Source organism: Natator depressus, chromosome 15 (assembly GCF_965152275.1).
Source record: "Natator depressus isolate rNatDep1 chromosome 15, rNatDep2.hap1, whole genome shotgun sequence".
Classification (NCBI taxonomy): Eukaryota; Metazoa; Chordata; order Testudines; family Cheloniidae; genus Natator; species Natator depressus.
The window spans coordinates 2763715-2788170 of record NC_134248.1 but is presented as its reverse complement, the minus strand read 5'-3'; the positions used below and the strand labels follow the sequence as shown (position 1 = coordinate 2788170).

The window sequence follows — 24456 nt, the reverse complement described above, 5'->3', positions numbered from 1 at the left end:
TGCAGCATTTCCTCCTTCGCCTGCACTTCATCTCCCGGCCGTCTGGGGCCCGAACGATCTGTCCCTTGTCATCCCTGTGGAGCCCTGGTAGCACGGAGCCACCCACCAGCACTGCCTGCTGGCTCTGCAGGAGTGCGGTAGCACCCGACGGGCATGTTAATCTGAGTGAAGATTAAAGCAGAGAGCAGCTGTCCCCAAGCCTGTACGTGTGTGCAGTCGTGTGTGTGCAGACGTACGTGTGCAGAAGTGTGTGTGTGTGCACGTGCATGCAGATGTGCGTGCAGCTGTGTGTTTGCATGTGCATGTGGACGTGTGCATGTATGTTTGTGCACGCAAAGTTTTGTAGTGTCAGTGCATTGAAGCCGCAGTGGCAGGCAGCTCTGGTCACCGGCTGCATGTCACTGCCTCTGACCAGGGCTGGTTGCGACTTGGGGGCCGTCAGGGTGAGCAAGGGGGGCCGGGATCTGGTTCGTGGGTTGGCTATTGACGCTGGGTTGTTAGGACAACCGTGATCGTGCACAAGGTTCAATAGCCAGTGGCAGTGAGTCTTAGCTACCTTCCTTTTCCTGTCCTGCGCTTGCCCCCAGCCACGATTTCTCCACAGGGCTGTTCTGATTCCGCTGGCCCCCTCTGTGCCCTGCTGGCCCGCTTCTGGAGAGTCACCACACCACTCTGGGGCTGGGGGTCACGTGGTGATGCAGCAGCCAGCCAGTGAGCGGGGCAGCCTGGGGGTGGCTGTGTGCTCTCCGATGGGCCAGTCCCCTCTAGCCTGCTGGTATTCAGGCTGCGTGCTGCAGGCTTCGTGGCCAGAGCCCTCGGTGCTCCCGGGCCTGGGTTCACTCTGCAGGCTCCAGCCCTTGTGGCTGGGCTCCGGGGGCGCGCCCAGGTTCCGAGTACAGCAGACAGCCCTTCTTGGGCTGCCAGGTGCTGGCTCAGTGCTTTGGACGGTTGCAAACAAGCCCAGCCCAGCCCTAGGGGCTGTGCAGTGCAGGGGTAACAGCGGCACACCCCTGGGAGGGCTCCTCAAGCCACTACCCTGTGTCCTGCCAGCAACAGGCTTCAGCCCTGGCTCTGCGGCTGTCCACTGGGCAGCCAGCTTCCAGGCTGCTGGGTGCCTCGCACTGGCCTTGCCTGGCCTCTACACTGGGGTGATGGAGCCTGTTCCTGGCTTGAGGCTGGGCTTCCCGGAAGCCAGTAGGAAGCATCGGGACCATACACCTCTAGCACCCTGGCCTCACCCAGGGCTACCCGGCCAGGGTGAGATGTGCCCTCTGCCCTGCCCTGCAAGCCGAGGGAGGCAGGGAGAGCGCTGCTGGGGGCAGGAGACAGTTTCAGGAGGGGCAGGCGTTAGCTGGCAGCAGGCGGGCGCTCGTCCCAGGGGAAGGTGGAGGGGGTGCCGGGAGGAGGAGGAGCCCAGGCTGGAGCCATAGACAGGGTCCTGTCCAGGGCCTTGGGGGCAAGGGACTGGCTATGCTACAGAGGGGCACGGAGCTGGGGAGGGGGCTGGGTGCTCAGCTGAGCCTGTGGTTCTGCAGGGTCAGCCTGGCCGCGTGATCCAAATGGCCTGTCAGCTTCCATCCCCGCTGCACCCCACACCTGTCTGAAAGCTTCCTCCGGGGATGGGGGCCAGAGATGGACCCTCCTGGTGTGTGGGGGCACAGCAGGTCCTTGGGGAAGAGAGGATCTCCCTGTGTGGGGCAGAGGGGCTCCGCTCGGTGTGGGGCAGAGAGAGCTCTGGGGATGGAGGGCATAGAGGGCCTTCTCAGTGTGGGGCAGAGGGGGCTCTGGTGTGGGGCCTCTGGGGGTCTCCCTGGATGGGGCAGATGCATGCTGGCCAGACAGCATCGCTGCCCTGCTGTGTGGCAGGAGGAGGACGTCAGCCCGCTGGCCTTGCTGGAGGAGATCAGCTCGGTGGAGAGCCGGCAGGACGTGGCCACGAAGCTGGTGAAGATCTTCCTGGGACAGGGCCTGGCGGTGCCCTTCCTGGACTACCTCAACCTGCGGGAGGTGGCCAAGACCAGTAAGTGCTGCCCCACAGGCCGGGTGGCGAGAGCCTGGCACAGTACCTTCCCCAGGGGCTGCTCATCACTGCCAAAGCTCATGGCACTGGGCATCACTGTGGAGTGCCAGGGCCTGGACTGAGGGAGTTCCCAAAGTGATCTGGGGTGCTCCATATGGAGGGAGCCCGCTGCTGCTTGCCTGGTGTTCGGGGTGGGGGTGGGGATTCTCCTGTGCCACACCTAGACCAGGAAAATCCGGGGGAGGGAGGAGTTAATTGAATACCCATTGAGCCCATTTCCACACCTTACCTAGCACCCAGGTACCAGTTAGTATCGATACCTAGGTACCTGTGACACTAGTCCCAGTCAGCATTGGTACCTGTGGCCCTAGCTACCAGCCGGTATCAGTACCTGGCCCTTGTGACCCTAGCTACCAGCTGGCATTGGTACCTGCCTCCATGCCACGCCCCTGTGCATTTCCCTGGGCACTCATCTCTTAGGTCTTTTGCTTGTGATTCCAAGGGAGGACCATCTGAAGTGAGCCCATCCTCTGACACCAAGGCAAGCTTTTGAATTCAGACTGGCCTTGGGACCCCCAGAGGAAGGGGGGCAGGAACTCCCACTCCTCTATTTCCAAAGGGCAGGGCTTGCTTCCCATTCTCCCACTCCTGATCTCAAGTCTGCAGTCACATGGCGGGCAGGGGAGTGAGGGGGCAGCTACCAAGACCTCCTGCCCCCTTCCAACTGTTCCAGGCCACGAATAGACCTTGCTTCAAACTCGGAGCCAATCACCTGGTTTCCTGTCATAACTTCATGATTGGCTCCTCTCCTCACCGTAGCATCCTTCTTTTGGTCCTAATATACCATTGTGTTTCCATGGAAACCCCAGGCAGCCTGGTTTGGAGGCAGGGGTTGGCAGGAAAATGGAATATGGGCCAGAAATGCTCTGATCAAACCTGGGTTCTGACACTTGGCAACATTTGGGAGCTGGAAATGGGGAGGTTTGGGCCGGAGCATAGGAGCTAGGTCTCCCCATTGAAACTTAGTGGGGCAAGGAGAGCGAAGGGTCAGTATGTGTGGAAACAAGCTCCTCCCCACTCATTAGGAGCAGCTGCATGTGAGACAAGCATGGTAGATGGCACCATGGGACACAGTGTGGCCTAGTGGATAGATCACTGGATTGGGAGTCAGGAGACCTGGATTCTGTTCCTGACTCTGCCACGGACCTACTGGCTGCCCTTGGGCAAGTCACTGCCCCTTGCCATGCCTCAGTTTCCCCTCCCACCCTTTGCATGTCTTGTCTGTTTACAGTGGGACACAGGGACTCTCTCCCATTCTGTGTCTGTACAGCACCTAGCACAGAATGGTTCTGAGCTCAGCCAGGGTCTTTAGGCCCCAGCATAAAACAAATAAGAATTATGATGACTTCACCCCCAGGTATTTGAAATCTGGTTCCGCATGTAATGATTGTCCTTTCTCTGTAATGGGCTGGACCAAACTCTACATCCCAGCACCACTGAGCTTTGCAGGGTTTGTGATCGAGATCAGAACTGCATGTCTGGAGCCACATTGGGTGAAAGTTCCCCTGTCACTTTGTGAACACTCATAGGTGAAAATCTGCAACATCCCGTGACCCTAGTACCAGTGAGCATTGGTACCCATGGCAATAGGTACCAGGGAGTATGGGTACCACGGGGTATTAGTATCTAGATACCTGTGCCCCAGGATAGCGTTGGGGATCAGTGTCTAAAGTGCCCTGGCCCTGGATAGGATCAGTGTCTAAGGTACTCTGCCCCTGGATACCAGTGGGGATCAGTGTCTAAGGTACCCTGGCCCTGAATACCAGTGGGGGTCAGTGTCTAAGGTACCCTAGCCCTGGATACCAGTGGGGATCAGTGTCTAAGGTGTCCGGGCCCTGGATACCAGTGGGGATCAGTGTCTAAGGTGTCCGGGCCCTGGATACCAGTGGGGATCAGTGTCTAAGGTGTCCTGCCCCTGGATACCGGTGGGGATCAGTGTCTAAGGTGTCCGGGCCCTGGATACCGGTGGGGATCAGTGTCTAAGGTGTCCGGGCCCTGGATACCGGTGGGGATCAGTGTCTAAGGTGTCCTGCCCCTGGATACCGATGGGGATCAGTATCTAAGGTGTCCGGGCCCTGGATACCAGTGGGGATCAGTGTCTAAGGTGTCCTGGCCCTGAATACCGGTGGGGGTCAGTGTCTAAGGTGTCCTGGCCCTGAATACCGGTGGGGGTCAGTGTCTAAGGTGTCCTGGCCCTGAATACCGGTGCGGATCAGTGTCTAAAGTGTCCGTGGCTCTAGTACCAGTGGTATTGGTTCCACCAGGTCTAACATGGGAGCTACTCCAAGGGCAGTGCTTCTTTTCAGAGCAGACGTAGTGACTGGGGCGTGTTCCTGGCTGCCTGCCTCTACCTACGGGAGGAAGCAATTAGGATGGGCTTGGCCCAGTTCCAGCACCAATGCAGTGAATTGCTTGGCGTCTGCCCAGGACTGAGCTCACGACCTGGCTACGTGGTGGGGAGAGAGGCCATTTAGAGAAACCCTTGTGGTGGGAATGGACTAGATTAAAGTCCAAATTCCCAGTCACGCCTTTCCTGCTCTTGGGGCAGGGATAGAAGGGTGGGGTAAGGTGACTTTAAGCTATCTTTGGGATCCCTGTATTCTGGAGCCTACCCAGCTCCCAGTGCAACTCAGAGCCATCTCAGGGCTGCTCTAACTTACCCTGCTTTGCGTGGCAGCCGGTGCATAGTCACAGCACTGGCCACTCTGCTCACACCCCTATGCCAGGAGTGGGGCTCTGCATAGCCCTTACGCCACCCTAGATGGCCAGGGAGGTCACATAAGCAGGGGAGTTCTCGGGCTTTCCTCCCCACTTCACACTATTGGAGTCCAAGGGCCTTAGCGTGACCAGGGATAAGGCCCTGGGTCACTTCCCTGGGACCAGTCTTCCAAAGTAAGAACCACGGCAGGGTTCTTGTCTCCATTTGCTGTCCCCTCACCTCTTGCTGGCTTTCCAGGGCACTGCCCCCCTTGCATGTGACATGGCTCCATCTCTGCTGGGATCCTCATGCATGTCTCCCCCGCTCTCGCCTGAGCTACACCCCCCAGTCCTATGCTCCCTCCCCCCTCCCCCCCAGCCTCTTCTCTCTCTCTGCTGGTGTGAGCGCCTTCTCCCCTGCAGCTCCTGCTGCCTGAAGCAGCCTGCCTGTCTCCACCCACTCTTCTTGGAGACCCATCTGCTCCCTGCTGCTAGCACCTCTCAGTCTCTCAGTCCCTGTGCTGCTGGCCATAGGGCTGAAGGCTCTGAGTCACTGGACGACATCTTTGCACCTACCCCCCTGCTGTGTCTAGCTGATGCCATGTGGGATGGAGGCTGTGTGAAAGGCACTGTGAAAATGCAATGTGGCACAGGTCCCGGCTGGGTTATAAATCCATTTTCTTTGCTTCCAGCTGATCCGAACACACTCTTCCGCTCCAACTCCCTGGCCTCCAAATCCATGGAGCAGTTTATGAAGGTGAGTGTGGTGGAGAGTGTCCCTGTGAATTCCAGGAAAGCCGGTGTTAGTAACTCTGATCTGTGCCATACCTCAGCATGCTAAGGGCCCCTCTTCCATCCTCCTCCCTGTGCAGCCTGTGAAATAACACCATGAGAAAAGTGACATGCTGGTCCGAGCACAGAGCTGGGAGCCAGGAACTCCTGGCTAGTTCAGATTCCAACTGTGGTGGCCTCAGGCAAGTCTCTCTGTGTCCCTCTGTGTCCTTGTCTGTAGGATAGGCAGTGGATTCAGGGAGCTGGTTGTCTGCTAATATTGATCTGCCAGGGGTGTGCACTGGCCATGAGAAGAGCCCCAGAAGGGCTAAATTTTGGGGTTTGTCTTCACTAGACTCTTGTGTCTCCTGGTAATTGATTGCCAATGAGTTTGGGGTAGTTAACACCTTTGTGAAATCACCCCACATGTTTCATCCCGGTTTGTTCTTTACCCCAAGGATCACAGGGGTTAATGGGCAAAATGTCCAGTGAAGACATACCCTGAAGTGTTTATTCAGGGCTTATCTACACATACAGCACTGCAGCAGTGCAGCTGCACCACGGCAGTGCGTCTGGTGAAGACACTCTCTGCTGAAGGGAGATCAGCATAATAAACCCACCTCTGCAAGGGGCGGGAGAAGCTGTTTTACCCTGAGGTGAGCTAGGCAGGCCACTCTTGGAGGGGTGTAAAGTGCTGATCTCTGGTGAGCACTACAGGGGCCAGGATTTCCTGGTGAGGTACCCATCATGCATCAGTAGCGTTCTCTCACTGTAAAGACCCCCTCTCTGGCAGCGAGGAGAAAGCTATTCTCTCCTTCCCCACTGTCATCCTCAGCTGGGCCTACTGGTCAGCTCACAAAGAGAGCTGTGACACCCCTTTCAGTGGCATTTACTACCCTAGCTTCCCCTTTTTCCTGGGGCTGTCTGTGCCCCAGGGATCCCCTTGCAACCAGCTTTCTCCATCAGAGAATGGCAAGCACCGTTCCTTACAGCTCCAAGAGGGGGTGCTAGGAAGTGACATGAGGCTTCAACAATCCCCTGGAAGGCAGGTTAGGGTAAAACCTGGGGCTTGTCCCTTGGGTTGCAGAACCTGTAATGAGTGGCACTCTCCAATTTCTCCTCCTCATCTCTCCTCTCTGTATGTTCATCCTTTCTAAATTAGCTGTTAGCAGTCAAGCAAGAGATCTTGGAGTCATCGTGGATAGTTCTCTGAAAACATCCACTCAGTGTGCAGCAGCAGCCGTCAAAAAAGCCAACAGAATGTTGGGAATCATTAAAGGGATAGATAATAAGACAGAAAATATCATCATGCCACTATATAAATCCTGGTACACCCACACCTTGAAAGATGTGTGCAATTCTGGTCGCTCCATCGCAACAAAGATATATTAGAATTGGAAAAGGTTCAGAGAAGAGCCACTACAATGATTAGCGGTGTGGAATGGCTTCCCCACAATGAAAGAGAAAAAAGTGTAACTGTTTAGCTTAGAAAGAGCCGACCAGGGGAGGATATGACAGAGGGCGATACAATCATGCCTGGTGCGGAGAAAATAAATAGGGCAGTGTTATCTACCCCTTCACATAACACCAGAACCAGGGGTCACCCACTGAAATAAATAGACAGCAAGTTTAAAACAAACATAAGGAAGTATTTCTTCACACAACACACAGTCAATCGTGGAACTTGCTGCCAAAAGTGAAGGCCAGAAGTGCAACTGGATTAAAAAAAGAATGACATAAGTTCGTGGCCAGATCCATAAATAGCTATTAGCCAAGATGGGCAGGGACGCAACCCTATGCTCCAGGTGTCCCTAAGCCTCTGGCTGCCAGATGCTGCTTTGTTCACTCCCTCTGAAGCATCTGGTATGCCATTGTCAGAGACAGGACACTGAGTTAGAAGGACCATTAGTCTGACCCAGTCTGGTCTTTCTTTCTTTCTTTCTTTCTTTCTTTCTTTCTTTCTTTCTTTCTTTCTTTCTTTCTTTCTTTCTTTCTTTCTTCCCTTTATCCTCCTTCTCCCCTTCCCGATCTCTTCCTTCCTTCTTGCTTCCCCCATTCTCTCTTATCCCCTTCTCATTCCCCTCCATCATTCATCCATTTTCTGCTGTCTCTGCAGGTGGTAGGGATGCCCTATCTCCATGAGGTCCTGAAGCCGATCATAAACCGGATCTTTGAGGAAAAGAAGTATGTCGAGTTGGATCCATGTAAGATTGAGCTGAACCGAACCAGGTGAGTGTGAGAGCAGCAGGGATCCATGCCAGGGCCTGCTGGGATAAATCTGGAGTGACTCCAGTGGCTGCAGCGGCGTGGGTCTGTATCCACGTTGCCAGAGCTGAGACCAGGATCTGCCCATAGCACCATCCATTCAGGGGGAAACAGCTAATGTCACAAAACAAGTTGTTTGCAGATACTTTTCCATAGCAAGAACTAGCTGCTCAGAGAGAAACCCCAATTCGCCCTTCCCCAAACAAAACTGATCTCCCAGGAGAGGCAAATTGCTAAAGGTAAATCTCACACATTTAATTGGGTCTGGTCTAGATGAGGACATTGCCCAGTGAGGTGCCAGCTGGCACTGGAAGCCTTGGGGTGCTGGCAGCACCCTGCCTGGTAAATGACATTCTCTCTTGACTGAGCTGAGTGTCTAGATCAAGGCTGCATTGAGAAAGCGAGGGGCTAGGGATGCACATGGTACCTCACTGCAATGCTGACGATCATGAGTGTGAGTGCCACACTGAGCAGCCTGATGCCAGTGTCGGCCTGGATGGAGGGAGGAGCTTGATAGCTCCTTCTGGGCTGAGATTTGTGTTAGCAGCGAGTCCTCTGCTCCCTGTGCTGAGATGGGAGCACAGTGGGCTCGGGTTGCAGCGTATGCCCTCCTTTATCATCTCACTTCTAGCTGATGCACAACGTCTCTTGTCCCACACACATGCCCACTGGAGTCCCCCAGCCTGGGGCATGCCAAGCAGCAAATCCAGCGTAGGGATCTATTATTTCAGGAGGTGGAGAAAGCTACTAGGGAAGAGGCTGTTCTAGATTTGATTTTGACAAATAGGGAGGAACTAGTTGAGAATTTGAAAGTGGAAGGCAACTTGAGTGAAAGTGATCACGAAATGGTGGAGTTCATGATTCTAAGGAATGGTAGGAGGGAGAACAGCAAAGTAAAGACACTGGATCTCAAGAAGGCAGACTTTAGCAAACTCAGGGAGTTGGTAGGTAAGATCCCATGGGAAGCAAGTGTAAAGGGAAAAACAATTGAAGACAGTTGGCCGTTTTTCAAAGAGACATTATTAAGGGCACAAGAGCAAACTATCCCACTGCATAGGTAAGATAGGAAGTATGGCAAGAGAGCACCCTGGCTTAACCAGGAGATCTTCAATGATCCAAAAATCAAAACAGAGTCCTACAAAAAGTGGAAACTAGGTCAAATGACAAAGGATGAATATAAACAAATAACACAAGTATGTAGGGACAAAATTAGAAAGGCCAAGGCACAAAACGAGATCAATATTCTACAAATATTCTAGAAAAATATTTTACAAATACATTAGAAGCAAGAGGAAGACCAAGGAAAGGGTAGGCCCATTACTCAATGCGGGGTGGGGGGGAAACAATAACAAAAAATGTGGAAATGGCAGAGGTGCTTAATGACTTCTTTGTTTCGGTTTTCACCAAGAAGGTTGGTGGCAATTGGACGTCAAACATAGTGAATACCAGTGAAAATGAGGTAGTATCAGAGGCTAAAATAGGGAAAGAACAAGTTAAAAATTACTTAGACAAGTTAGATGTCTTCAAGTCACCAGGGCCTGATGAAATGCATCCTAGAATACTCAAAGAGCTGACTGAGGAGATATCTGAGCCATTAGCGATTATCTTTGAAAAGTCATGGAAGATGGGAGAGATTCCAGAGGACTGGAAAAGGGCAAATATAGTGCCATTCTATAAAAAGGGAAATAAAGACAACCTGGGGAATTACAGACCTGTCAGCTTAGCTTCTGTACCTGGAAAGATAATGGAGCAAATAATTGAGCAATCAATTTGCAATTATCTAGAAGATAATAAGGTGATAAGTAACAGTCAGCATGGATTTGTCAAGAACAAATTGTGTCAAACCAATCTGATAGCTTTCTTTGACATGGTAACAAGCCTTCTGGATGGGGGAAAGTGGTAGACGTGGTATATCTTGACTTTAGTAAAGCTTTTGATACTGTCTCGCATGACCGTCACAAACAAACTAGGGAAATGCAACCTAGATGGAGCTACTATAAGGTGGGTGCAAAACTGGTTGGAAAACTGTTCCCAGGGAGTAGTTATCCGTGGTTCAGTCATGCTGGAAGGGCATAACGAGTGGGGTTCCACAGGGATCAGTTCTGAGTCCAGTTCTGTTCAATATCTTCATCAATGATTTAGATAATGGCATAGAGCATATGATACCAGGCTGGGAGGGGTTGCAAGTAATTTGGACGATAGGATTAAAATTCAAAATGATCTGGACAAACTTGAGAAACGGTCTGAAGTAAATAGGATGAAATTCAACAAGGACAAATGCAAAGTACTCCACTTAGGAAGGAGCTGTCAGTTGCACACATACAAAATGGGAAATGACTGCCTAGAAAAGAGTACTGCAGAAAGGGATCTGGGGGTCAGAGTGGACCACAAGCTAAATATGAGTCAACAGTGTAACACTGTTGCAAAAAAAGCAAACATCATTCTGGGATGTATTAGCAGGAGTATTGTAAGCAAGACACAAGAAGTAATTCTTCCGCTCTACTCTGCGCTGATTAGGCCTCAACTGGAGTATCATGTCCAGTTCTGGGTGCCACATTTCAGGAAAGATGTGGACAAATTGGAAAAGGTCCAGAGAAGAGCAACAAAAATGATTAAAGGTCTAGAAAACATGACCTCTGAGGGAAGATTGGAAAAATTGGGTTTGTTTAGTCTGGAGAAGAGAAGACTGAGAGGGGACATGATAACAGTTTTCAAGTACATAAAAGGTTGATACAAGGAGGAGGGAGAAGAATTGTTCTTCTTAACCTCTGAGGATAGGACAAGAAGCAATGGGCTTAAATTGCAGCAAGGGAGGTTTAGGCTGGACATTAGGGAAAACTTCCTAACTGTCAGGGTGGTTAAGGACTGGAATAAATTGCCTAGGGAGGCTGTGGAATCTCCATCATTGGAGATTTTTTAGAGCAAGTTGAACAAACTCCTGTCAGGAATGGTCTAGATCAATGGTTCTCAAACGTTTGTACTGGTGACCCCTTTCACACAGCAAGCCTCTCAGTGCGACCCACCTTATAAATTAAAACCACATTTTTAAAATATATTTAACTCCATTATAAATGCTAGAGGCAAAGTGGGGTTTGGGGTGGAGGCTGACAGCTCGCAACCCCCCCATGTAATAAGCTCGCGACCCCCAGTTTGAGAACCCCTGGTCTAGATGATACTTAGTCCTGCCATGAGTGTAGGGGACTGGACTAGAAGACCTCTCGAGGTCCCTTCCAATCCTATGGTTCTATGACCTGTCACGGGGAGCTGTGATTGGTGCTGCTGTGGGGCCTGGCGTGTGGGACTGGGGGCCACACTGCATCAGGTTAGGATAAGCACTGGTTGCGTGGCTGGTGGAGACACCCTGGTTGCTCTAGGCCAGGGGTTCCTGCCATAGTCTTAGGGCAAGTATGGACCTCAGAGCAGAGCGAAGGGGCTGGGATGGCGCCGGGCGGCTGTGCTGGAACATGTGAGCAGTCGGGCCAAAGGGTCCAGCAGGGAGTGAGAGGACTGGGGGAACTAGTTGCCTTGGATGCTCGTGGTGCGTGCATGTGGGAGCCGGTGTAGCTGAGAGGAGAGCACAGGTGCGAGCCGTGTCGCTGGCTCCGGTGTGGGTGGGGGTTGGGCGCATTCCAGTTAGAAATGGCAAATCAGGAAAACAGTGACACATGGAAGCTGCTGTAATTCACGGTTCGTTTTTCCCACTTAACAGTGCTAATTAAAGCAGAGAAAAGTGAGTCTGAAAATAACCCAGTAGCCTCCGGGGACCATACACACAGGCAGGGCAGCATCCCCCCATCCAGGGAATTGTGATGGACTCTTGGGTTGCAACTCTGAGGTCACCTCACTCCCCCGTCTTCTGCTGCTATGCTGAGATTGGAGGGGGAAGGAGAAGAAATTAACCCTTTGCCCTCCAGTGCCTGTGGCATGAACTCCCCTTCTCCCAGAGGGCCACCCAGGTAAATCGGGAGGGGCTCATCTCCTCAAAGACCACGTGGCCCAGATAGACCAGAGCAGCTCCCGCCCCTGAGCGCTGGCCATGGGAGTTCAGCATTTCTCCGGAGGGGAAGGCTGCTCTGAGTAGGCTGGAACATGTGTGGCATTGTCAGGGTGCTGCTCTGCCCTGAGAGGAGATGGGTGCTGGGTTCTGCCCAGCCTTCCCTTCATCCCTGGGCTGCTGGCTCAGCCCTTCCCAGCTCAGCTGCAGCGTAGTGGTCTGTACGAAAGGAGCAGGCAGGCTCAGCCCAGCCACTAGAGGGCAGGCCTCAGCCATTATCGGTAGCTCTAATTGGCCCCCGATCAGCCATCTCCTCAGAGGGGCCATGGACATGGGAGTCCCCCGTGCTGGGCCAGGGGAGTGAGGCAGTGTGTGTGGGAGTTTGCCCTACACCTGCCTCTGCTGCACCTGGTCGTGGGTAAACTGCGGTTTCTGCTTTCCAGCGCCATCAGGTTAGCACTGAATTGACTCAGCGCCCGTGCGAGGAGCCTGCCAGGGACTAGCTGGTGGTGCAAGCTGCTGGGGCGTGGAAGGAGCTGGGTCTCTGGCAAGCTGAGCGCATCACTGAATTAGCTTTTCTCACCTGGCCCAGGGACCACTGCTTCTGGGGAGAGGCGAAGGCTTGCCCCCTTCCTGGGGCAGAGCACAGGGCAGCAGCCAAATACATGCCCTAAGTGGGAGGCAAGGATCTCACCGGCTGAGCTCCTGGCTACTGACTGCAGGGTCATCGGGGATGATTCTCCTGATAAAAACAGCCCCTTAGCCCTATCCCCAGACATATCTGTCATGGCGGGAGGACTCACCCAGCCCCATGGCCATAGGGGGCCGGGGCTGGCACAGGAGGGGGGTTATTGTGGGTACTTAGGGTGTGCTAAGCACTGATCAGCTATATGTAAAGTCATCCCCTGCCCAGGGGAGTGTCTAAGCCACTCATCCTGCGGCATGCTGGGTGGCTTCCAGGAGCCCAGAGCCGGTGGAGGGAGCGGCTGAGCATTTTGAATAACAAACTGCATCTGTGCGTGAGCAATTCTTCACCAGCGAGGGGCACCGGCGGGTCTGTAGATTCTGACTCCCACAATCTGCCCAGTGTGGTGAGCCCACCTCAGCAGGGGAACGGAGCCTCTGGGTCCAACAGTCTCACTGCACCTGAGCCAGTGGGATCCTACAGCTTCCCCACCCCTGCTGGCCTTCCCGGCTCCAAACCCGGAGTCATCGTGCTTGGCTTTCCCTGTGCGACCCCAGCTCTCCTGGAACCCCACAAGCCAGCCCAGTCCTCCCAGTATTTCCCCTGGAGTCCAGACAGGGCCGTTCCCAGGAGAGAAACAGCTCATGCTGGTTGCTAAGCAACACCGTCTCAGGGATGCTGGAGCAGAGAGGAGGCTACTAGCCCTTGACGGATGGTGCACAAGGACTATGTCTTGAGGGAGTTGCTCCTCCATGGTGATTCTCCATCTCTGTGCTGTGCTGGCCACACTCAGCAGGGTGTTTGTGTGGGGATGTGGGCTTGGGGGGCTCAGGAACAAGGCCCTTAGGGCATCCAGACTACGTTCTTAGTGACATCAGTATGAACGGACTTCAAGCCACATGTGCAAGGCACATACCAATGACAGTCTTGTGCCAGTGACACCATAGGCGCCAACTTCTGCTGGCACCGGTGGGTGGTTGACCCTCCCACCCCGACTCCACCTCACCCCACCCCCTCCCACCCTGCCTCCGCCCCCATTCCAACCCCTTCCCCAAAGTCCCTGCCCCAACTCCGCCCCCTCCCTGCCCCTATTCCAACCCCTTCCCCAAATCCTCACCCTGGCCCTGCCTCTTTCCCGCCTCCTCCCCTGAGCGTGCCACGTTCCCGCTCCTCCCCCCTCCCTCCCAGAGCTTGTTACACCGCGAAACAGCTGTTTTGCGGTGGCGAGTGCTGGGAGGAGAAGCAGGGACGTGGCGTGCTCAGGAGATTAAGCGGAGGTGAGGTGGGGGGGCGGGGAGCTTGGCTGCCGGGGGGTGAAGAGCACCCACCAAATTTTCCCTGATGGAGTTGGCGCCTATGAGTGACATGATGGAGTTTGCTGAGCTGGGTGTGGGCCGGGGCAAGGAAGCCCAAAGCTGAATGCCGTGCTGGTGGTCCCAGCTGAACTTGGGGCCCCATTGGTTTAGATGTCCAGACACACAGTGAGAGGCAGCAGTCCCTGCCCCCCAGACAAGACAGAGGATTGCCCCAGCTTAGCCAAGAAGATGGACTGATTTGTCCAAAGTCACACAGGAGATCTGGAGTCAGTTGCTGGCTGACTCCTAGCCCAGTGCCTTGCTCCCTCTCAGGGTCAAAATAGCTTCTGATGATCCATGTGCCAGCCAGGTAGGAGGGGCCAGCTGCAAAGTCCTCTGGGGACAGGAATTGCTGGGGATCCCTGCTTTGAACTCTCAAAATGGACCGTGAAGATGAGGCAGGCCCAGGCAAGCCCTTTGAGTCTGAAGCCAGGATTTGCAGTGCCCAGCTTCGCTCTAAGCAAAGGGTCACTCTGACCAGGACTGCAGAGTGTACGCTGCAGGGCTGGGATTGGCTTTGGGAGCTCATTGTGCTGTAAATGTTAGGCACTAGCAAGACAAAGGGGTTTCCTGGCCTTGGAGCTGCTGCATGCTTGAACCTGGCTGCCAGGGAGCCCAGTTCTTAGACCCAGGCTGGGTGTGTTTTGTGTCCACAGAATTCCCCCTTCCCAGAGCAGTGGGCCCCAGAAGACTACAATTTTTTTTTTTAAAGAAAAGCCTGAATTTCAGAGGTGCCGAGTGTGTGCACGCATGCTGTGAGTGCTCAGCACCACTGGAAACACTGTTGCAAGGAAAATCTTCCAACCAAGACTACCTGGTGCAGTGCTGCCCTCCTCAGTCTGGAGCCTGAGACCCACTTTCTCAGATAGCAGCTCAGTGCTCCATTCAGGCATTAACACTGAAACCTAATCAGGGTGACCCAAATGCCAGCTTGTTAACTATTTCACAGCGGATCATCTTTTTAGCTGAAGCATCCAGCTGATGCGCTTATCCCACAATTGCAAATTGCCTCCCCCACACTCAACTATCCCCTCCCCCACTTTCCCCTACCTGAGAGTTATGCGTCATCAATCCAAAAATCTGCAAGGCGAAAAAAAGCAAGGAGAAACATTTGATGTGGAATAGCCCAGGAGCCCCTGCGCTGACTTCAGTAGCCACCTCAATATTCCAGTCTGCAAAATTCTCCATTTAAAAGCAATGGACCTAAATCTGACATTGCAGCCTTTCAGCCTGAGTCTGATATTGCAGCCTTTCAGCCTGCCATTTGCCGCACGAGTTTTCCACCGGGCCAAGACACGGAACGGCCCATGTCCCAAGGGGTAGCTTTGATTATATGCCAACAAAAGCAACAGTGCGAGAGAGCTAGTGCAAAGGCTCACGTGGATTTGTCGCTAATGTGCGTTTCTCTGGGTTTCTCTCCAGGAGGATTTCCTTCAAGGGCTCCCTGTCCAAGGCCCAGGTGCGGGAGAGCAGCCAGGAGCTCCTGAAGGGCTACCTGAGCGACATCATGGAGTCCATCATTGGCTCGGTGGAGAAGTGCCCCCCTATCGCGAGGGTGGCCTTCAAGCATCTGCACAAGCGGGTAGAGGAGCAGTTTCCAGAGGCGGAGCATGAGGTCAGAAAGTGGCACAGGGGGGTGAAGGGGAAAGGGGTCGGCAGGGAGAATTCCTCTGTAGGCAAACAAGGGCTCAGCCACAAACCGTCACGGCGTGAAGAAGTCCTAGGGAATGGACTCTTTGCCTTCTAGCACCCTTCACCCTCACAACATACTGGCCACATGCGTCGTCGTCCCCACAGGCGCCGGCTTTCCAATGTGCCAGGTGGTGCTCAACCCCTGGCTCTGCCCCAGGCTCCACCCCTTCCCCCAAGTCCCCACCCCTGCCCTGCCTTTTCCCGCTCCAGTCCTCCCCCTCCCGCTCCCCCTAGCGTGCTGCATCCTCGCTCCTCCCCTCCCCCCAGAGCCTCCTGCACGCTGTGAAACAGCAGATCGCGGTGGGTGGGAGGCATGGGGAGGGAGGGGGAGGCACTGATCGGCGGAGCCCCCCAGCGGGCAGGAGGCGCCAGGGAAGGGACGGGGGAGCTGATGGGGGGCTGCTGGTGGGTGCTCAGCACCGCAATCTTTTCCCCCTGGGTGCTGCAGCCCCGGAGCACCGACAGCGTCGGCACCTGTATCTTTGTCCCCTTCTAATAGCCGGAGCCCGTAAGAGGATACCAGCCTGCTCTTGCTAAACTCGACGGGCTAGAGAGGCTGTCGCTCAAGCGCTTTTGAGTTTTGGGGCTACAGGGCCAGGCTTCAGCCCCCATTAAGGACCCAGCTGTGTGGTTGTTGCACTAGAATCTCAAAGCACTTCGATAGTGACGTTAGCCTCGCAATCTTCCCTGTCAAGTAGGTGAAGTGATTTGCCCAAGCTCAAAGAGCAACTCAGCAGCAGGGCTGGGAAGGAGCCCCAGGAGCCCTGTTTGCCATAACCTTTCGTGACTCCTGTTCATTTCGTTCCGGTGCCTTCCCCAATGAGCGCCTCACAGACTGTGCTAGCAGCCGGGCCCAGCCCTCCTTCCCCGGGGCCATCCGATGGGATCACAGACAGGAGGTGCAGTTGACCTATTGCTGTCCTGTCCCCATGCTCCAGCCAGACTGCTCAGCAGGCTCTTTTCAATCCACTTGGAGCTGAGGGATGGTTGCTGTGGCTGGAGTTGGATCTGGGGGGAGGTGGGAGGTAGGATCCCCAGGGACCAGCAGGAATTTGGAGAACCCACCCATGCTCCCCTGAATGGAGATGAGCTTCCATGCAGCAGCTGTGGTTTGTGGGCCGGATGCACTAGAAAGCCTATAGAAGCTTGTGGGAGGGCCTTGTTCCCTGCATGAAGCCATGCAATTACCTCTGCCTTTGAGAGAGCCCCACGGATTCCGCCTGAGGAGTCAGTGAGCTGCTGAGCCTTCAATGCTACAGTTAGCTGGCCCCGAATCCAGTGTGGGGCTGCAAAGAGGGTGGGCAAGGAGGCTATCGGGGACAAAGGAACCGGGCCAGGATGATGCCTTTGTGGCAGGGGCAGCTGGGCATACCATGGGCAATCCTCTTCCAAGGCTTTCCATGGGCAACAGCGCTGTATCTCAGCCATGCATTCCCCCTCGACACACACACCAGAAGTCACAATCCTCTGCTTGTGACATCACAGGCACCAACTGTGATGTCACAAGGGAGGGTCATGACCTCATCCAGGGAAATAAATAGGGGGAGCAAGTGACATCTTGAATGGCAAAGGTTCTGTTTCTGTGCAAAAGGCCCAGCTAATAAAACCCTAGAAGAGATGCCAAGATAACAGATCTGACTGGGAGAATGTCTCAAGGAGAGTTTATTTTTCAGGGCTTTTTCCCCTTTTACCTGGGGGTGTCTGTATGATTGTGGTGCATGTGACTGATGTCTGGTGTACTGTCCCTAAAAATGTATCCAAACGCTGCCTTGTGTGCAAAGAAAAGCAGGAATGCCCAGTGGTTAGGGCAGTAGTATGGGAGTTTGACCTGGGTTCAGATCCCTGCTCTGCCACAGACTTCCAGTGTGACCTTGGGCAAGGCACTTATTCTCTCTGGGCTTCAATTCCCATCTGCCCAATGGGGATAACCTCTTGCCTCCCAGGGGTCTTATGATGATACATGCATTATAGAATCATAGACTGACTGGAGGGGACCGTGATAGGTCATCTAGTCCAGTCCCCTTCAGGACTAAGTGTTATTTAGACCATTCCTGATAGGAGTTGTCTAACCTGCTCTTTAAAATCTCTAATGACGGAGATTCAACAACCTCCCTTTTATTCCACTGCGTAACCACTCTGACAGTTAGGAAGTTTTTCCTAATGTCCAACCTAAACCATCCTTGCCCCAAATTAAGCCCATTGCTTCTTGTCCTATGCTTAGAGGTTAACGAGAACAATTTTTCACCTTCTTCCTTGTAACAACCTTTTATGTCCATGAAAACTGTTATGTCCCCTCTCAGTCTTCTCTTCTCCAGACTAAACAAAAACCCAGTTTTTTCAATTTTCCCTCAGAGGTCATGTTTTCTAGACCTTTAATCATTTTTGTTGCTCTTTTCTGGGCTTTTTCCAATTTGTCCACATCTTTCCTGAAATGTGGCACCCAGAACTGGACACAACACTCCAGCTGAGGCCTAATCAGTGCGGAGTAGAGCGGAAGAATTACTTCTTGTGTCTTGCTTACAACACTCCTGCTAATACAGCCCAGAATGATGTTTGCTTTTTTTGCAACACTGTTACACTGCTGACTCATATTTAGCTTGTGATCCACTATAACTAGGGCGCTATCAAATTCACAGTCCATTTTGGTCAATTTCAATTTTTAAAAATTGTAAATTTCATGATTTCGGACATTTAAATTTTAGGTGTTTTAACTGTAGGGGTCCTGGCCCAACTCCGAAGGCAGCAGGGCAGAAGTAAGGGTGGCATGGTATGGAATTGCCACCCTTACTTCTGCTCTGCGCTGCCTACAGAGCTGGGCACCTGGTCAGCAGCCACTGCTCTCCAGCCACCCAGCTCTGAAGTCAGCGCAGAAGGAAGAGTGGCGATACTGCGATACCCCCAACAATAACCTTGGAACCTCTGCCCCTCCTTGCGATGACCCTCTTTTGGATTGGAACCGTCAGTTTGAGAAACCCTGGTCTGTATAGTATAGGGTAAAAGTATATAAAAACCAAAGACCAGATTTCACAGTCCATGATGCGTTTTTCATGGCCATGAATTTGGTAGGGCCCTAACTATAACCCACAGATCCCTTTCCTCAGTAGTCCTTCCTAGGCAGTCATTTCCCATTTTGTATGTGTGCAACTGATCGTTCCGTTCGAAGCAGGGGGGCTGGAACAATGTTTACAGTGGGAGGGGGGCGAGAGCCATTGAACCAAACTGCGAACCCTGGATATGATGGAAACCACTTCACGCCAGGGGGTGCAGCAGCCCCCCCAGCACTTGTAGTTGCAGCACCTATCCTTCTAAGGGGAGCACTTTGCATTTGTCTTTATTGAATTTCATTCTGTTTACTTCAGACCATTTCTCCAGTTTGTCCAGATCATTTTGAATTTTAATCCTGTCCTCCAAAGCACTTGCAACCCTCCCAGCTTGGTATCATCCGCAAACTTTAGCAGTGTACTCTCTATGCCATTATTTACATCTTTGATTCATAGATTCATAGATATTTAGTTCAGAAGGGACCATTATGATCATCTAGTCTGACCTTCTGCACAACGCATATCTTGACGAAGATATTGAACAGAAACGGACACAGAACTGATCCCTGAGGGACCCCACTTGCTATGCCCTTCCAGCTTGACTGTGAACCATTGATAACTGTTTTTTCCAGCCAGTTATGCACCCACCTTATCTAGGTTGTATTTCCCTAGTTTGTTTATGAAAAGGTATTGAGAGACAATATCAAAGCATAAAAACAGCCAGACTGGGTCAGACCAAAGGTCCATCTAGCTCAGTATCCTGTCTTCTGACAGTGGCCAATGGCAGGTGCCTCAGAGGGAATGAACAGAACAGGTCATCATCAAGTGATCCATCCCCTGTCGCCCATTCCCAGCGTTTGGCAAACACTGAAGTCAAGATATACCACATCTACTGCTTTCCACCTATCCACAAGGCTTATTACCCTTTTTGTTCTTAATAAATCCATGCTGTCTGTTACTTATCACCTTATTATCTTCTAGATGATTGCAAATTGATTGCTTAATTATTTGCTCCATTATCTTTCTGATATGGAAGTTAAGCTGACTGGTTTGTAATTCCCCGGGTTGTTCTTATTCCCCTTTTTATAGATTGGCACTATAGTTGCCCTTTTCTAGTCTTCTAGAATCTCTCCCATCTTCCATGACTTTTCAAAGATAAATGTTAATGGCTCAGATATCTCCTCAGTCAGCTCCTTGAGTATTCTAGGATGCATTTCATCAGGCCCTGGTGTCTTGAAGACATCTAACTTCTCTAAGTAATTTTTAATTTATTCTTTCCCTATTTTAGCCTCTGATCGTACCTCATTTTCACCAGCATTCACGACATCAGATGTCCAATGGCTACTAAACTTTTTGGAGAAAACTGAAACAAAAAAGTCATTTAGCACTTTGCCATTTCTATATTTTCTGTTATAGTTCCCCTCCCCCACCCTCATTGAGTAATGGGTCTATCCTGTCCTTGGTCTTCCTCTTGCTTCTAAGGTATTTGTAGAAATTTTTCTTGTTACCTTTTATGTCTCTAACTAGTTTAATCTCATTTTGTGCGTTGACCTTTCTAATTTTGTCCCCACATACTTGTATTATTTGTTTATATTTATCCTTTGTAATTTGACCTAGTTTCCACTTTTTGTAGGGCTCTTTTTTGAGTTTCAGATCATTGACGATCTCCTGGTTAAGCCAGGGTGCTCTCTTGCCATACTTCCTATCTTTCCTACGTAGTGGGATAGTTTGCTCTTGTGCCCTTAATAATGCCTCTTTGAAAAACTGACAACTCTCCTGAAATGTTTTTGCCCTTAGATTTGCTTCCCATGGGATCTTACCTACCAACTCCCTGAGTTTGCTAATGTCTGCCTTCTTGAAATCCATTATCTTTCTCATGCTGTTTTCCCTCCTATCATTCCTTAGGGTATGTCTACACTGGCAGAGTTACAGCACCGGCAGTTCCAGCACCGCTCAGAGAGCGCTGAAGGGACACCGCTGTTGTGTGTTCACGCTGTCAGCTGCCTGTGCAATAGCATGTTCACACTTGTATCACTTGCAGCGGTATTCGGAGTGGTGCACTCTGGGCAGCTATCCCACAGAGCATCTCTTCCTCTTCTGCCGCTAAGAGTTGTGGGAAGGCAGAGGGGGTTGCGGGGCATCCTGGGTCCTGTCCCAATGCCCCGTGATGCATGGCTTCGCATCCCAGCAATCCCTGTGCTTCCATCTGCATTCAGTGCCATCTTTCAACGGTTTGTGTACTGCGCGCTCTGCCTCTGCAGTCTGCAGGAATGGATCCCGCACTGTTGACCAATATGCTGCTCGCTCTGACTAACATGTCACAAGTGGCAGTGGAGTTATTCCTTAAACTACAAAGGCAAGAGGAGTTCGACATTGATGTCACCACGTGCAGTAGCTACGACACGAGATTGCTTGTGGCATTCATGGAGGTGCTGACCACTGTGGAACGCCACTTTTGGGCTCGGGAAACAAGCACTGAGTGGTGGGATCACATCGTCATGCACATCTGGGATGATGAGCAGTGGCTGGAGAGTGTTCGGATGAGGAAAGCCACATTCATGGAACTGTGTGATGAGCTCATCCCAGCCCTGAGGCACAAGGACACGAGAATGAGAGCTGCCCGGCCATTGGAGAAGCGCGTGGCAATTTCACTGTTGAAGGTGGCTACTTCAGACTGCTACTGATCGGTCACTAACCAGTTCGGAGTGGGAAAGTCGACCATTGGACTTGTGTTGACAGAAGTGTGCAGGGCCATTAATTGCATCCTGCTCCGAAAAATTGTGATTCTGGGCAACGTGTGTGACATTGTGAATGGTTTTGCATTGTGGATGGCTTCCCTAACTGCGGAGGGGCGATAGATGGCATGCATATTCCAATTCTGGCACCAGACCATGTAGCCACTGAGTACATTAATCAGAAGGGGAATTTCTGTATGGTTCTCCAGGCGCTTGTGGATCACTATGGGTGTTTCATGGACATTAACGCAGGCTGGTCCATGCATCTTTCGGAACACTGGCTTGCTCAGGAAGCTGCAAGCTGGGACTTAGGATACAGAAGGACCTAGACAAATTGGAGGATTGGGCCAAAAGAAATCTGATGAGGTTCAATAAGGATAAGTGCAGGGTCCTGCACTTAGGATGGAAGAATCCAATGCACCGCTACAGACTAGGGACCGAATGGCTAGGCAGCAGTTCTGCGGAAAAGGACCTAGGGGTTACAGTGGACGAGAAGCTGGATATGAGTCAACAGTGTGCCCTTGTTGCCAAGAAGGCCAATGGCATTTTGGGATGTATAAGTAGGGGCATAGCGAGCAGATCGAGGGATGTGATCGTTCCCCTCTATTCGACACTGGTGAGGCCTCATCTGGAGTACTGTGTCCAGTTTTGGGCCCCACACTACAAGAAGGATGTGGATAAATTGGAGAGAGTCCAGCGAAGGGCAACAAAAATGATTAGGGGTCTAGAGCACATGACTTATGAAGAGAGGCGGAGGGAGCTGGGATTGTTTAGTCTGCAGAAGAGAAGAATGAGGGGGGATTTGATAGCTGCTTTCAACTACCTGAAAGGGGGTTCCAAAGAGGATGGCTCTAGACTGTTCTCAATGGTAGCAGATGACAGAACGAGGAGTAATGGTCTCAAGTTGCAATGGGGGAGGTTTAGATTGGATATTAGGAAAAACTTTTTCACTAAGAGGGTGGTGAAACACTGGAATGCGTTACCTAGGGAGGTGGTAGAATCTCCTTCCTTAGAGGTTTTTAAGGTCAGGCTTGACAAAGCCCTGGCTGGGATGATTTAACTGGGAATTGGTCCTGCTTCGAGCAGGGGGTTGGACTAGATGACCTTCTGGGGTCCCTTCCAACCCTGATATTCTATGATTCTATGATTCTATGATTCTATGACTTTCTTCCTGGACCAGAAGATCACTCTAGGGGAAGTCGAAATGTCCACTGTGATCCTAGGAGACCCTGCCTACCTCTTAATCCCGTGGTTTATGAAGCCATACACAGGGCACCTTGACAGCAGCAAGGAGCGGTTCAACAACAGGCTGAGCAAGTGCAGAATGACTGTTGAGTGTGCCGTTTAAAGGCCTGCTGGTGATGCCCGTATGGGAAGCTGGACCTGGCCGATGACAATATCCCTATGCTTATAGCCACATTCTGTACGCTCCATAATATTTGTGGAGGGAAGGGTGATGGCTTCACTTAGGGTTGGACTGCTGAGGCTCAGTGAAGGGAGGCTGAATTTGAACAGCCAGAGACCAGGGCTATTAGAGGGGTGCAGTGCGGGGCCATAAGGATCAGGGGTGCCTTGAGGCAGCAATTTGAAGCTGAAATCCACTAATATTTGTTGCTGTGCTTGGGAGTGCAGTGCTTGTAATGCTAGGAGGTGATTGTGATTGGTGCAGATGATGCACTGTGAAGGTTTAAGAAAATTGCCTGTTACTTTGCAGGGCTCTGTTTGCTTTCAATTAATGGAATAAAGATTGCTTTCAAACCAACACTAATATTTTATTAAAAAACAACAACCGGAGGAGAGAGACAAACAAAAAAAACACATCAGCAGGGTGGGGGATGGGGGAAGGGAGGGTCCCAGGAGGAGGTGGGGTTCCAGGATTTTTAAAGATGTGTGTATGCCCAGAGATCATATCCAACCTTCTCCTTTGGAGTACAGTGCCGCAAGTACTGTACTTCAGCAGGGCTAAACTGCAGAGGGACGGGTGTTGAGTGCAGTGGGTAGTGGGAGTCCGCAGGGCTGGACTGTGATGGGGCAGGAGTGGAATGCAGCGGGTACAGACTGGAGCCAGGAGGTTGATAAGAGTGTGGTGGTGGTGTCTGGGGGGTGCATGGGAAAGAGTTTTGCGACAGCGGCTGCAGGGGAAGGCAGGCGCGCAGCTGATGGGTTTGCAGTGCTAGCAGCACCTGGAGTGTGTCTGCTTGGCACGCCATAACATTCAATAACTGCTCCATGGCTTCGTTCTGGTGCGCCGTGTTCTCCTTTCGGTCCCTCTTCTCGCTGTCCCGCCACTACTTCAATTCTTGTTTTTCGGCCGCAGAGTGCATCATGACATTACGCAGAAAGTCATCTTTAGTTGTTCGTGGCTGCTTTCTAATTCTGTGCAGCTTTTCAGCCGGTGATAACAAAGAGGGAGGCTGGGCTCCCAAGGTCATATCTGTTAAGCCAAAGTGCAACATTTTACAGAAGCAGCATTGTTTGCAACACACAGACCACTGATTCAGTGATTTAAAACACAAGCACTATTCACATACCTGTCACTAAGTGGCTGACTCCAGGCAAGCCACATGAGCCACAAGACCCCCAAAATGGTGAGTAACCACAGGAGCAGGAGAAATCAGTGTTCCAGGACTATACTGTACACTGGGCACGAGGCTCTTGGGGAGAGCTGGCACTGTAGGGGGGCCTTTTAATCGTTATGGTCCCCACATTTTCCACAGGCTGTGTTCATTATGGAAGATATCTCGTTGCTGAGGGCGAGCAGGGAATCAAGGGAGGGTCTTCTCAAAGACTGCAGCTTCCGCCCTGGCCCTTATGCGGCTGACCTGTGTGCAGCAATGGTCCTCCCCCCACCCCCCGTGACGGCAGAGTGGCGGGGGAAAGTTACCCTTAATGGGGCAAGAAACAAAGCGGCTCTGCCAAAGAACCTGCGGCAGCAGATTGCCCAGTATCTCCGTGAGAGTTTCCTGGAGATCTGAGGCAGATTCCCGTGAAGCGAGGGAGTCAATCAACACCCTGTTCCACCGCTCAGACTAGGCATGTGGTGGTACCCACATCATACAGACACAAGCCTGCTTTCTGCAGCCCTCCTGCTCCCCAAAACTCGCTTTAGTGATTCCCAAAATCAAATCCACTTACCATGGG

General features: G+C 52.1%; 1 protein-coding gene across 1 annotated transcript in view; it reads left to right on the top strand.

Annotated features, from left to right (window-relative positions):
• Positions 1-24456, top strand: part of RASAL1 (RAS protein activator like 1) — a 109504-nt gene that overhangs the window by 56881 nt on the left and 28167 nt on the right. The window contains exons 10-13 of the mRNA XM_074973253.1: positions 1867-2020; positions 5470-5534; positions 7665-7777; positions 15270-15462. Of these exons, the coding sequence (XP_074829354.1) occupies positions 1867-2020; positions 5470-5534; positions 7665-7777; positions 15270-15462 (525 nt within the window). The remainder of the gene's footprint in view (positions 1-1866; positions 2021-5469; positions 5535-7664; positions 7778-15269; positions 15463-24456) is intronic.